A 15,387-nucleotide genomic window follows, 5' to 3' on the forward strand; every position below is an offset into this window, starting at 1 on the left:
CGTGATGCGCTAAATGATAGCAGTATGAATCAATGATTTATTAAATGAACGCTGACATGAATAGTAAATAAATAACAAATTGAAGAATCAATTATTCTGAACGCCTCCCTTTAGAAAAGCAAGAAAAAAATGGTAATTATACAGGGTCTAAGGAGTATAAATGCCCTCCTTTTCACAGTCGTCAGGGACGGTATACAGGATAAAAAAAAAAAGTCCATACAACATAGGGTTAAAATTTGATAGTTTTCCCAGAAAAAAAATTATTTTATTTTATTTGAGTCATACTGCTTATATCGTTAGTAAAATTACGAAAACAATTACATCAGTAGGTACATCTAGCAAAGAGTTAATATTAGTTTAAATAAATATTTGTATGTTCTATTACGTTTTCGTGAAATTAAATAAAAATGCATGCTTAAATTTGTTAATATTCTGGCGTGAGAGGCGTGGCAACGTTCAGCAGGCAGTACTCTGCACAGACGTAAGTACGAGTCAGCTGAGTTCAAGCTCCCTGTCCATAGCTCTACTTCCGAGCAGATGGCAGTTCAGTACAGGGTATTCGATAAACAACTTACAATGTCATTCACAGTTTAGGAATATCATATGTTATTAATTTATGGAGAAAGTCGTCGAAATTCAAGTGAGGCAAGAAGGATGTACTGTCAACATTTTCCTCAAAGAAGGTTATCTAATCGGCAAACTTTTGCAGCAGTTTCTCAACGATTATTAGAAACTAGAAGTCTCTTACCCCGTTTCGACAATCACACAACAAAAAATTTGTTTAAAAATGGTACTGCTTTACGCAACAGGGAGAGATTAAAATGTTACATTAGAAAAAAAAAAGTTCGTGTGATTTTGTGCAGAAAACCTTTATTGTTTATTTTTTAGACGTGCAATAAAAATGGAGCAATATCGATACATAAAATGTGAATTTACCATAATGTTCTATTAATAATATTGAAAGTTATTTGCTGCTCGTTTTATGTAAACAACAGTATTGTCATGGTCACTTCTGCATTAGAACAGAGCATCTGCACCCGCTTGAGCTGTACTGTGTATTTCTAAACCCCCTCCTCCCCATCCAGTAACATTGAAAAACGTCTATTATTGTAAACTTTAATAATTAGTTAAATATTGCAATTATAAAAAAATTGGAAGGACAATGTTTCTTCCTTATGACATGAATAATCATCAGTTAAAATAATGGCACTTACAGCCTGTATACATATATTTTAATTATTCAACATTATCTTATGGTTGACGTATTGTCAGTCTAAATGGACACTAACAAGAAAGTATATGCAAAGGACGTCTGGAGGAAGATGATGACCTGGCCATGCTCATCATACAATAATTACTCATACCAGTAAAATAATGAAAGTAAGTACTCCAAAATGCCTATTCAGAAATATTTGACTCGATAATATACAGGGACATCATTTTATTTTTACTAACATTTTTAATATTAACCTGGCTATATCTTTGGATTAAAGGTCTAGAACCGGAAACATCGCTTTCTCCCCCTTCCAAGACTGGAGTTCGATGATACTGGCGTAAAATACAAATCACTTTACGAGGTATAGGAGGGAAGAAAAGTAGTTCATCCATTTAAGTAAACTAGGAAATATCGCAATTTTGAGTTTGATAATTTTCATTAGGTTTTTGTTTAATCAAAATACAGTACTGTATTAACAATGAGTGTTTTTACTCACGAATTGAGCTATCCATACAGACGTATTAATTATGCAGTGTATATTGTACTGTTACAGCACATTAGAGTACAATATAGAGAATGAAGTTAAATTGAAAAATACTCATAATATGGATATTTAAACGCATTTTTGAAAATGGTGGCCGTTCATTTCGATACAGGCTTCAGTTCTTTTGTGTATATTATCGCACTATAGACTATTGTACCCAATTCCAATTACAGTTTCGTCCTTCGTACGAGTAACTCATGTTGAAATAATTCTATAACTACTCTATAAAAGAGTACCTTACGTACTGTAAATTCAATCTTCACTTCTGCCCGATCCGAAAAGATAAAATTACTCAGAAATGCTATCTACTGTCCGTTCAAGTGGTTTTGTCGCAGGGTCGTAGAAAGGAGGGGGGGGAAGTCACGTGACAGTTAATTACTTAACGAGGCCCTTTTATTTAAGTTCTTTTAAAGAGTTGTATAATATTACGTAGACGTCCAATTCCTAACAGAAATTAATGTTTACAGAAAAGAGCTAAGACAGCCCAGCTACTAGACTTTACAGAGGCGAAAAGCAGCAGTCGGGGGGAACCAGGATGGGACGTAGGCAAACGGACGACAGTACCTGTGCGAAAATATGATTCAATATTGAAAGCTCTTTCGTCACTGGAAAACGCGAACATATTTCTGGAACGCGCTATACTCACTAACTCAGTACTGCATACGCAGCCTCTATTGTGTGTGGAGAACGGTTGGAAGTTTACTAGTAGAGGTGGTGGGAGTGAAGTACATTCAAAAACTCAGGTACAATAAAAATTGAAGTAAAAATAAAATGATGTCCCTGTATTAGTAGGTTGTAACAAATAATTTCTCGGTAAAAATATTAGGCACAAGCATTTGTATTTAGAAAAATCGTGATTATCTGTGACTTCAGAAAAAACTGTAAATTCATTGGTACATCGAATTACCATTCTCGCTCCTTTCCAGTCTTAACTTTTTACATGTACTGAAGCAAGTCAATATTTGCGGAAATATCGATGTGTTGAGGACTTTGAGAGCTGGATTTTCAATAAACTATTCTCAGAATATGTTAACTGTTTACAAGAATTAAAAACAAATACATAGATTCTTGTAACATAAATAGATGCACTTAATCTGGGATATAAGCTACTCTGTGTTCAAAGTACCTGCACTATCTTCGTAATGTACATACACAGAGCAAGATAAAAAAAAAAAAGTTTCTTTATTTAAACCTGTCAATGATTTTCTCTACTTCGATCATTAGCTTTAACTGTACATTCTACTGCCTGTGTGGACCTATATTTTGTTGAACATATTCACTCAACATACAAAGTTTGGTTTAAATAGGTTGTCAGTATTTAAAAGTACAACAGTGTGACACAGAATAATCATTTTTTAGCAGTGAGAATGGGGTAACATCAGTTCAGGTTTAGATCTGTTTATGGAGGTTTGAACGTTTGAATGATCAGACAACGCAAATGAAACACGATCAATCCCCGTTATATTTCCATGGATTATATTAAAAAATTATATTATTTTACCTTATAAGAAAGGAAACAATGATTTTCTGTACTTAAATGCGTTAAACACTTAAACCACAAATTTTAACACTTCGAACTTAATGGTTACTCGAATAAGACCTAGAATTGCTGGCTTGATTTAATGTCAAACATTCACAAAATGGAAACATATGAAGTTTTCGAATTTGATATACGATGTATTTTTGATGTATTTATTTTATTTTAGTAGGTTATTTTACTACGCTTTATCAACATCTAAGGTTATTTAGCGTCTGAATGTGATGAAGATGATAATGCCGGTGAAATGAGTCCGGGGTCCAGCACCGAAAGTTACCCAGCATTTGCTCGTATTGGGTTGAGGGAAAACCCCGGAAAAAACCTCAACCAAGTAACTTGCCTCGACCGGGAATCGAACCCGGGCCACCTAGTTTCGAGGCCAGACGCACTGACCATTACTCCACAGATGTGGAGTTTTTTTTTATGTATTTTTAGGCTATAATAGTACTGGAAAAAATTCTAAAACATTAGAATAACTCTCAGACAATCTTCCATCATTAGAACAGGAACGACTTGCAGAGCATAGGACCTTTCAATTGGCCACGGTGTGAATATCACTTTTTTTTTTTTACAGCGAGTTTAGGTAAGCAATTTTCAACAATATCAGATAAAATACATCTGCAGATAGTTTCCACAAGGTTCAGTGGCATCAAGTTTCTTGGATGTCGAAAATGAAGTAGACATAGTATGGCAAATCATTTCAAAATGGACAGGGAAGTATTACATACATAGGAAAAGTATCATATAGGCCTGCAGAAAGTTATGAATATAATAGGATGCGAAAGTTATTGACTTTCCCTTTCAAATACTAGAAATTGATCTTGCTGCCACCTGTTTTTGCCCAGTTAACAAATTACTCCATATAAAGCACACCAAGTGGTGGAAGGAATAAATAATAATTACTTCATGCACCTAGCAACACACCAAGTCGCGGAAAGTATAATTACGTGCTTAAAACATCCCTTCTTCCCTTCTGAAACCATAAATATAAAATAAAGGATTAAAATTTTTATTTCTCCCATATTCCATTGAAATCCATATTGGAGTTAACAGCAAGATGAGACGCTATTTTACAACTTATTAAAATTACAACCAAAAAGGGACAGAGAAAGAAGCAAAGTGTTAGATAATTGATATTGTATTCAATCCATGTTATATTCTTTGGGTATTTAGTGTATAGTGCATTGGAAAAGTCTGAAAAAACTGGTTACATAACTGAAATTATTATATTACTATCTACTATTTTACTATACATTCAATGGATACCATCCCATTGTGGCATCCTGGGAAACGAGAATGCGGATGCTTTAGCAAAGAAGGGCAGCACTGCTACTTACAGACCTGTTACTAAATCTACGTTTTACTCTGTGAAAAGATTTATTAAATCTACATACTTAGACTTCAACAAACAAAATTTGATAACACAATCTCAAGGGAAAAAATGGAACTCTCTGCATCATAATCCACAGTTGATTCCCGATTTACCACGAAAGTCGTCTGTAGCTGTGTTTAGATTGGCAACAGGCCATGACTGTTTGGCCAAACACCTGCATAGAATTGGAATATATCAGTCCCCTAACTGCACATTGTGCAACTCAAACCAAGAAATGGATTCGGAGCACCTCAAAATCTGTGCTTCAGTGGCTGACCATGATAATATCTTTGAAAAATATTGGAGTGCAAGAGGTCAAATGACTATTGTCAAACGCCTGGCATTAGAAAACAACAACAATACATTCAACAACATTATTTAAAACAAGATCCTTATAACGTCACTAACATACAATGCATATACACGCATGTACCACTTACATCCAGGTGCAGAACCTTTGTCTCAATTTTTTTTGCAAGTTTCTGACTTCTATCGTCTTCTCAGCTATTTGTTTAGCCCTAATGGATAAGTGGAGAACTCCAGACGATCTACCCATCACATACTTCTAAAGTTCACCACCTATGACATCCGTCGCTGGTCATTACTTTAGACGGGCAAAGGTAGATGGTGTTGACCACAGATTTGCATCCTACTATATTCATCCATGGTATATCTCTTTCAGATATCAAGGTAAGATGTGCCTTACTTATTACTTAGAAGAAAATTGTCTCCATTAACTAGATAAAGTAATTTATTTGCAAAGAACAATGAAAATATACCTAATCAAATTACATTTGTGTAGAAATCCAAATGCATAACAACGTCTTCGTGAATACAAGCTTAAAAACAATTTATGTTTGCTATTTACAGATCTAATACATAAAGACTATTGCTTTAATGACACTTCAGTAAAGTAATAAAGTAAATGTACTGTCATGATAAATACACTGAAATAATATAGTACAGGACACATTTCTTACATCTTAAGTACATGAATAATTGCAAATTTTTCTTATAAAAATGTAGATTTCAGACTTCTTTTTATAGGAATACAAAGCAAAGTAGTAATGATTTAAAAAAAAAGCACATGTTGCCAGTTTTAATACTGTTAAGTTTAAAATAGATCAACTTGTTTTTAGCACTGCTCGTAAATACTGAAAAATCAGTCTGAAATTACATGATAATTGTGCAATTATATGGCAGGACCTATAACAAAGAACATTTTTTTGAGTAATGATTTTTTTTTTAAATACCGGTACCTACATTTAAATTATTCAAACACTAACCACACTTTTTGTTTAATGTGTTATACAACACGTATCTCAGATTACAATAAATTGGGGCAAAAGGAAACATAATATTTAATTCAACTTCAAAATTTTACTTTTTTTTTTTTTTTTGTGCAAGTACTATTTGTGCCTGTCTCATGCATTCCAAACGCTCAACAATATATTATAACACACCCAACAATTCCGACAACTAGTCTGTGAATTCCACAGTTTTCAATTCTAGTTTTAAACTCTTTATGCAGTAATTTTATGCTTAATTAGGGATGACAAGCAGCCACAGTTGAATTATTTACATCGTGAATGACCATAATTTTGAAAATTTTCTTATTGATGAGTTACAGGCTTTTAAATTTGTCCAATTTAATTTATTCCATTTTCTCACTACTTAAATTAAGAAGGAAAATAAAGTGAATTACTTTATTACTCTTCATTTATTGGTATTTTCTATTAATATATATATAGGCCTAATGAAAGTATAACACGATAATATTCTTTCCATTCAAAAACTACTGACAATCGCTAACAAAGTTAGTAAAAAAAACATTCAACATATAACTTTAATTAATCTTATTAAAAGGAATGTTGTTTTTAGTTCCTGTGTAAGAAATGCGCAGGTCATAAAATTTTTGTGCTCATTTTAATGAAATGTGTGCATGTATTATTTACTTCAATTTGTCTATTGCTTTGAGTTTTAATGGTTGTCTACAACCAAACAGATACGTATATTTAAGTTTATAACAACTTATACATCATTGAAGTACCTCTCGACGTTTTCCTCGTCTTTCTTCCCTATGTTTTAAGGTTATGTGCGAAAAGAAGGCATGGAAATAAAAGCACTAATAATACAGAGAATCCAATGCTGATAAGTATTATCACACAAATTTAGACTTCTAAAGCTGCACTGAGACTGAATAGGTTGGCGGTATTGATATTAATTCACGGAGGTTTGAATAAGCATGAGATCTAGCTTTTGAAACTCTGATCAGTCACAAAGATTGAATGATGATAGGTTCAAGTTTAGAGAATTAGGGGTCTGAATTTGGATGAAATGTTTCAGTAAAGTTATTTGTTACTTGTTCTGTTCAAATTATTTGTATACTGATAAGAAAAGCAAACTTTTTCAGAGATTTTCAATCCTATAAACGTGGTTCTGAATCTGTTTAGGCTAATTCTGAGGGAACTGAATTTCGATAAAATTTAGTCTTATTTTACAATTAAATGTTCAAATTTTTCACCCATACAGATGCCGATTATGTAAACAATTTTACTCAAGAAAATTGAGAATGCTTATGAAAATACAGGAAGTGTAAAGATTATGAAAATATTTATAAAAACAGGAATCATATTGAGAGCAGTCTTAATAATATCCTCTGTACCGTTATGGTAGCCAGTTGCTACTTCATGAAGACTTTTATAGCCCAACAGAGTTTACAAATGTTACATATGGAAGCTCATGACTTCTTTTAATTAAAGAATGTTATAATTACAATAGTACATTAAAATAATATTGCATAAAATTCGAAATTGGAATGTGAAAAGAGTTGGAATATCAAAATAGGATACCATTTGTTTCTTTATTCAATTTGAAATTTATTCCTTGTTCTTCAGAGTTGACTTTGATCCACATTGACTGTGCTTTTGGTAAACAGTACCAATTGAAGAAATTTTAGTTGTGGGAGTGAAGACAACTGTGAAGAATTTTTCATAAGTAAAATATTTGTGCCTCGAATTCTTCAAGTAACCAGTTTCAGCTTGAAGAATGGTGTTAGGCCTAGTTTGTTCAACACAATATTGTTGCAAGGTTGTTGAACTTACTTCTTTGATTCTACATTCTTACCGTACCCATATGAATTGATAGCTGCAAAGAAACAAAGAAACAACGTTAATGTTCATTTTGTGAAAAATATTTTTTCTTAAACATATGTCTAATATAAAAAATTCAGATGTAACAATACATTATCGATAATGTTACAAAATTATAACAAAGTTTTGGAATAAAACTTACCTTCATTCTTTTATACATTCTTTTACACTTCAATCACTGATTTAATGTTACGGTAAGTTATTTAAATTAATAAATACGACTTCACTGTGTTAACATTTAAATAATTATGATATTGTACCTGATTGACTAGTTTTGATGTTATTTTCATCATTTGCTGAATTCTAGTGAGTTCCAATCCTGTATTCTGGTTTCCTGTGGGGTGTGTTCGTGATTGTATCGAAAAGGGTGCGTGTTCTGAAATTCAATTGAGTGTTTAGTATGTGTTGTGGGTGTGCTTTCGTGTGTCTATAAATTTCACATTGTTCTAGATTACAGGTATCGAGTTTCTGGTTTTTTGGTCGAATGTGTAGTATTTTCATGTCTGTGTTTATGTAGCTGTAGTTGTGGTTGGAGTTTGTCTAGAACATATCACAAACTTCAACCACAACTACAGAAACATAAACATAGATATGAAAATACTATACATTCAATCAAAAAACCAGATACTTGATACTCTAGAACAGCATTTCTCAAACTTTTTTGAAGTGGGGACCACTTTTTAAGTCAGAACAGTTCCGAGGACCACCTTACTCTTGTTCCCTTCGAAAGCAAATTTATCATTTTCGTAGCATATTTTAATACCAATAGGCCTACATTTATATTTTAAAATTGAATTAAGATTCGGTACTTTGGTCCTCTGTTATGAATTCAGGTGGTCCCTGGCTGGGTTACAGACGCGGCGCCAGATGTGCAGGGAAAAGATGTCTAGAAACACCACGTATATAGTGCTTTAAATCCCTCTTTTGTTGCTGAGAGTACAGTGGGAAGTCGATAGACGGGTAGGGTAACAAATTTCATAAAATGCAGTACTGGGAGAAAAAGTGAAATTCGATTGCCATGCGTCATTTCCAAACTCTGAGATTTTAAGCTATAGTGTGATAAGCAATTCGTTCGAACTTTATTTTTTCTTCTGTCTTTTTTGAAGAACCACAAGGACAGACCTCAAGGGCCACAGGTGGTCCGCGGATCATAGTTTGAGAAACGCTGCTCTAGAACAATACGAAATTTATAGACACACAAAAACACACTCAAAGCACATCCTGAACACTTAATTGAACACACACCCTTTTCGATACAATCTTGAACACACCCCACCATAACAGGAAACCAGAAGACAGCGCTGGAACTCACTAGGATTCAGCAGATAATGAAAACTACATCGAAACTAGTCAATCAGGGATAACAACATCATTACTTAAAATGTTAACACTGCGAAGTTCTTATTTAGGCCTATTAATTTAAATAATTTAACAGTTAATCAGCAAAAGGTAAAACTTACCTTAAAAAAACTGAAATATAGCAATACCTTTTGATGTTGACCATAATTTAAAAATATTAACCATCTTAATTGATTAACTAGTGGACTTACTCGTGTTAATTATGTAAGATTTGTCCGGCTTACAGCTGTTTCAGTGCTTCACACACCACCCTCAGAGCCTACTAGATCACGGCGTCATCTCGAACTTCTCTGCCTGTTATGTGGGTGTGTTCGATTGTTGAAAGGTGTTGAAGAGTGGAATCAAATAGTGTGTGTGTACTGAAATTGATCTGTGTGTGGAGAATTTGATCGGGGTGAGTTTTAGTGTGTTTGTATATTTTCATCTTAAGATTACATTTGTAAAGTTTCTTTCAAGCCATAAGCAGTGCTGACTAGATCAGATGCTATGAAGAGTACTCTATAACAGAGTCGCCACTATGAAAGGATAATTCCAAGCCTTTGGCGTGAGACGAACTCGATAGCTCAGTGGTAGAGCGCCTGACCGGAGAACAGGAAGTCGCAGGTTCGATTCCCGCTCGAGGTTGTGAAATTTTTCTTTCATACCATGGCATGATTGTGACTATAATACTATTTAAATTCATTAATATGTCACATCAACGGACGTGTATACGTCACCAAACATCGTAAGATGAAGATCACATGTAATAGTTGCGATAAGTTCTACATAGCACAGACAGGCAGATCATTCCAAACATGCTACAAAGAACACATTAAAGCAATAACCAGAGGACACAATACATCTACATACGCCGATCACATAACCAATGCTAACCATACATACAATAACATAAATACGGACATGGAAATCCTACACATACAACCCAAGAACCAAAAACTCAACACACTAGAACAATACGAAATATACAAACACACTAAAACACATCCCGATCAAATTCTCAACACACAGATCAATTTCAGTACACACACACTATTTGACTCCACTCTTCAACACCTTTCAACAATCGAACACACCACACAACAGGCAGAGAAGTTCAAGATGACGCCGTGATCTAGTAGACTCTGTGGATGGTGCATGAAGCACTGAAACAGCTGTAAGCCGAACAAATCTTACATAATTAACACGAGTAAGTCCACTAGTTAATCAATTAATTATATTCAAGTGTTAAAAGTAGTGTACGCAAAATTCAAAATGGATTAACCATCTTTTTATGTAACAAATTTTTTAGAACAATGCTATATACAAACTACCTGAGTGCAGGTTAGCACACACACACACGCACACGCACACACTCGCTCTGCACCCTCTATGTTCCTTTCCTGTCTTCCCTCTTCCCTCTCTCTCATTCCCCCCCCCCCACCTCCAATAGTAGGGCCCTTAACTCGTCTCTATTTGCCCTGACACTATGACCGGGCTCATAGATGTTACTTGTGCAGAGAATTATAGGCCATTTAGATCGTCAAAGACTATCCAGAGCGCACCATGGATGATATGAGTCGTAATGGATGATGGAAAAATTTTTGGGATGTCATAGGGGAACTGGAGTACCAAGAAGAAACCCATGGGCCAAGGGCTTGTCCAAAATCTACTGGCTTATGCCCAGTGATCCAACACTAAGCCACTAAGAAGAGTGACAGAGGTAGACAAGGGAGAAAAGAGACAGAAAAAAAGAGCGATCTCTCTTCAGTAGCAGCTGTGGCCAAAATCCTCTGAGAGCTCTGATGTAACTAATTTAAGTAGGCTACATCCCATACAAAATTTTTATTATTGACGATATTAATTATGATTATGCTTATGATGATCATCATCATTATTATTATCATTATCATCATTATTATTAAATTATCATACAAAATTTTGCCAAATATCCTTTTGAGAAGATTAACTCCATATGTAGATGAAATTATTGGGGATCATCAGTGTGGTTTTAGGCGTAATAGATCGACTATTGATCAGATTTTTTGTATTCGACAGATACTGGAGAAAAAAATGGGAGTATAAGGGTACAGTACATCAGTTATTCATACATTTCAAAAAGGTGTATGACCCGGTTAAGAGAGAAGTATTATGTAATATTCTTATTGAATTTGGTATTTCCAAGAAAGTAGTTCGATTAATTAAAATGTGTCTTAGTAAAACTTACAGCAGAGTCCGTATAGGCCAGTTTCTATCTGATGCTTCTCCAATTCACTGCAGGCTAAAGCAGGGAGATGCACTATCACCTTTACTTTTTAACTTCGCCCTAGAATATGCCATTAGGAAAGTTCAGGATAACACAAAGGGTTTGGAATTGAACGGGTTACATCAGCTTCTTGTCATTGAGAAAATCCACAAATGATTAGGAAAACGCGGAAATTCTAGTTGAAGCAAGTAAAGCGATAGGGTTGGAAGTAAATCCCGAAAAGACTAAGTATATGATTATGTCTCGTGGCCAGAATATTAGTACGAAATGGAAATATAAAAATTGGAGATTTATCCTTCGAAGAGGTGGAAAAATTAAAATATCTTGGAGCAACAGTAACAAATATAAATAAAACTTGGAAGGAAATTAAACGTAGAATATATATGGGAAATGCCTGTTATTATTTGGTTGAGAAGCTTTTGTCTTCTAGTCTGCTGTCAAAAAATCTGAAAGTTAGAATTTATAAAACAGTTACATTACCAGTTGTTCTGTATGGCTGTGAAACTTGGAAGTGAGAGGAGAACAGAGATTAAGGGTGTTTGAGAATAAGGTTCTTAGGAAAATATTTGGGGCTAGGAGGGATGGAAGTTACAGGAGAATGGAGAAAGTTACACAACGCAGAGCTGCACACATTGTATACTTCACCTGACATAATTAGGAACATAAAATCCAGACGTTTGAGATGGGCAGGACATGTAGCACGTATGGGCGAATCCAGAAATGCATATAGAGTGTTAGTTGGGAGGCCAGAGGAAAAAAGACCTTTGGGGAGGCTGAGACGTAAGACAATATTAAAATGGATTTGAGGGAGGTGGGATATGATGGTAGAGACTGGATTAATTTTGCGCAGGATAGGGACCAATGACGGGCTTATGTGAGGGTGGCAATGAACCTTCAGGTTCCTTAAAAGCCAGTAAGTATTATTATTATTATTATTATTATTATTATTATTATTATTATTATTATTATTATTGATAAATAATCAAATTTCACTCAAAATAAGTTGCTATACTGTGAGTGTTTTAGTAACCGTTTCAATATGATGAAGCAGTGCATATTATGCTCAGCTGAAAAAAGTATGTGTTTGAATTCTCCGAGAAATATTTTTCAGATCACTGAAACCCTCAGTAGATTACAGTGTTCTTTTTTTTTTCTTCGATAGCAACAAGCATAGCCAACAGAAGAGTTTATTTCGCACCACATTATCAGATAACTATTTATGTTGTCCATACCAGGATGCATTGAAAGCTTGCGTTTTAAGACTCATCTTTCTGAAAAATTTTCAGCGATGGTGTAGGTCTGTCCTTATTTAAAACTTCCCTTCTCTCAATATTATTTCCCCTCAAAAGGTTTCTATTTTTCCGAAACACACAATACTGAACCACTACTGTATTACGAAGTACAATAGTACAACCTCGCATAAGTTATAATAAACTAAGACAAAGGAGAGAACAGTGTGAGTTCGTGCCTGCTAGACAGTGGGAATTTTTATGTTATTTATGGCATATTTAAGAAGATGGGTCACCACTATTTCGCCCCCATCCCACCCTTAAGATGGGCACTGAAAAGAGACCGGTTTATGGTTGAGAAAAGTGAAAGCTGAAGACCATGAGACTACAAAAAATGTGCAACCTCGAAGACTGCAATACAGGTAACATACGAAATGTAGAAGCCAGACCTGGCCACAACATTTCGGGCCTTAGAAACAAGTTTTACTGCAAGACAGGTCTAATATATCACAAAGTTTTCAAATACCATACCATACTCCTGCAATGCTATATGCTTCATTAAAATAACTAATATCATAATATGCAATATAAAAATACAAAATTTTAAATACTTGATTAAATGGCGAACTTACTCGTGTTAATTATGTAAGCATGTGCGTCTTACAGCTGTTTCGGTGCTACTTGACACCATCTTCAGAGCCTTCTGTGTCTCGGCGCCATCTCAACTTCGCTGTCTGTTTTGTGGGTGCGTTCGTGTGATGAAGAGTTGTGTCAAATAGTGTGTGTGTTCTGAAATTGATCTGTATGTTGATAATTTGATTAGGGTGTGTTTAGTGTGTCTGTATATTTCATATTGTTCTAGTGTGTTGAGTTTTTGGTTTTTGGGTTGTATGTGTAGGATTTCCATGTCTGTATTTATGTTATTGTATGTGTGGTTAGCATTAGTTGTGTGTTCGGCATATGTAGATGTATTGGTTCTCTGGTTAGCCGCACATGCTTACATAATTAACACGAGTAAGATCGCCATTTAATCAAGTATTTATATTCAAGTGTTAAAAGTAGTGTACGAAGGATTCAACATGGACAAAATTTTAGTTTAAATAATCCAACTGACTGAGGCCCAGTCTGTCTTGCCTCAGCCAATCAGCAGCCACCGTTTCTCTTGTATACACCCCATGAACATATTATCAAGAGTTGCGTATATGGAGCTTATTTTTCCATTATTTCCTAACAATGGCAATCGAAGCATTACAAAATGACTGTAGTTATCCCAGAAGATGGGTTGAAAATAGAACCGTTATGACGAATACAGTCTCTGAGCAATTCGAATCTATGCTTTTCTAGTCACATTTCAACAAGGATAAGTTTTCGCAGATAAATAGGATAATTACCTTCGTATTCCTTCTCACTCATGCTGAGTAACTTATACCATGTAGGTCCATCAATGCGTGGGAGTTCCAATGTTCCACCATAAGCAGCAGGCAGGTACTTTGGACTCATGTAGTTATGTAGTGATTCGCGGTCCGTACCATGAAAGATAATCTGAAAGTCATGACAAAAATTGGTATTGAGGTGAACCTTAATTCTATTACTTTAATAAGTTACTCCACTAAACAATAGAACATATATATATATATATATATATATATATATATATATATATATATATATATATATTTTTATCCAATGCCACCGGGTTGTCTTTTCGACATTTCTGGTGTTCTCTCCTGGCCGTGGCTTAGTTGTAACCCACTTCTGAGGTTGGGGCACCTGGAAGGCGGAGTTACATTACCCCGATGATGTGATAGGATGATTATGATAATGTGGTGCCAGGAGAGGTCTTAAATCTAAACTTAACCTAAATTCCAGACCATGGACGAACACAGGAATAATCCCCTCTCGAAAAGTGTATAATGTAATATCAATATTCAATAAGTAATATATTAAAAACTATAGCACCTAGAACCATGAATTTTTTTAAATGCTCAGTATTTCATCCTCTTTTTGAAATCATAAGAAACTTTAGGTCCCATTTCCTGCAACTAGTCACATATAGAATACAAAGCAGCAACAAATAAAACAAAAAAGCAGTAAAATGTTTAGACTAAATACTCAGCAACATATAGAACAAATATATTACATTACTTAAGAATGTTAGCATAATCTATCTACACAAAGAATAAAAATGTAACACAGTTAAAATCCCTCGTAACCGGCAATACCAAAACAACAGCACTTTTGACTGGGCAAAAAAAAAAAAAGTTTAAATCTGCCAAATTGCAACAGTATGAGCTGACAGTTTTGCCACATTAGGAAATACGCATGAACTTTCGTTTTCAGTGAATATTCGAATCGAAAATTTGTGTATTAGTTGTGTTTATTTATTTTAGTAGGTTATTTTAAGATACTTTATCAACATCTTAGGTTATTTAGCATCTGAATGAGATGAAGGTGATAATGCCGGTGAAATGAGTCCGGGGTCCAGCACCGAAAGTTACCCAGCATTTGCTCATATTGTGTTGAGGGAAAACCCCGGAAAAAACCTCAACCAGGTATATATTATTTTAATGTACCGAAGTACATATGATATTTCCATGCAGATATTCTGCGTCATCATATGATGTAAGAGTAATGGAACGGAGAAAAATTCTCTCCGCGCCGGGATTTGAACCTGGGTTTTCAGCTCTACGTGCTGATGCTTTATCCACTAAGCCACACCGGATACCACCCCGGCGT

General features: G+C 34.7%; 1 protein-coding gene across 5 annotated transcripts in view; it reads right to left on the reverse strand.

Annotated features, from left to right (window-relative positions):
• Nucleotides 1–5,402: 5,402 nt before the first annotated feature.
• LOC138710918 (clavesin-1) overlaps nt 5,403–15,387 on the reverse strand; it is a 401,261-nt gene continuing 391,276 nt past the window's right edge. For all 5 annotated transcript variants that reach the window (XM_069842115.1, XM_069842112.1, XM_069842111.1 and 2 more), the window contains 2 exons: nt 14,043–14,193; nt 5,403–7,816 (listed from right to left, as the gene is read on the reverse strand). In XM_069842115.1, the coding sequence (XP_069698216.1) occupies nt 7,770–7,816; nt 14,043–14,193 (198 nt within the window). In that variant the 3' untranslated portion in view covers nt 5,403–7,769. The remainder of the gene's footprint in view (nt 7,817–14,042; nt 14,194–15,387) is intronic.

Source organism: Periplaneta americana, chromosome 12, assembly GCF_040183065.1.
Source record: "Periplaneta americana isolate PAMFEO1 chromosome 12, P.americana_PAMFEO1_priV1, whole genome shotgun sequence".
NCBI lineage: Eukaryota > Metazoa > Arthropoda > Insecta > Blattodea > Blattidae > Periplaneta > Periplaneta americana.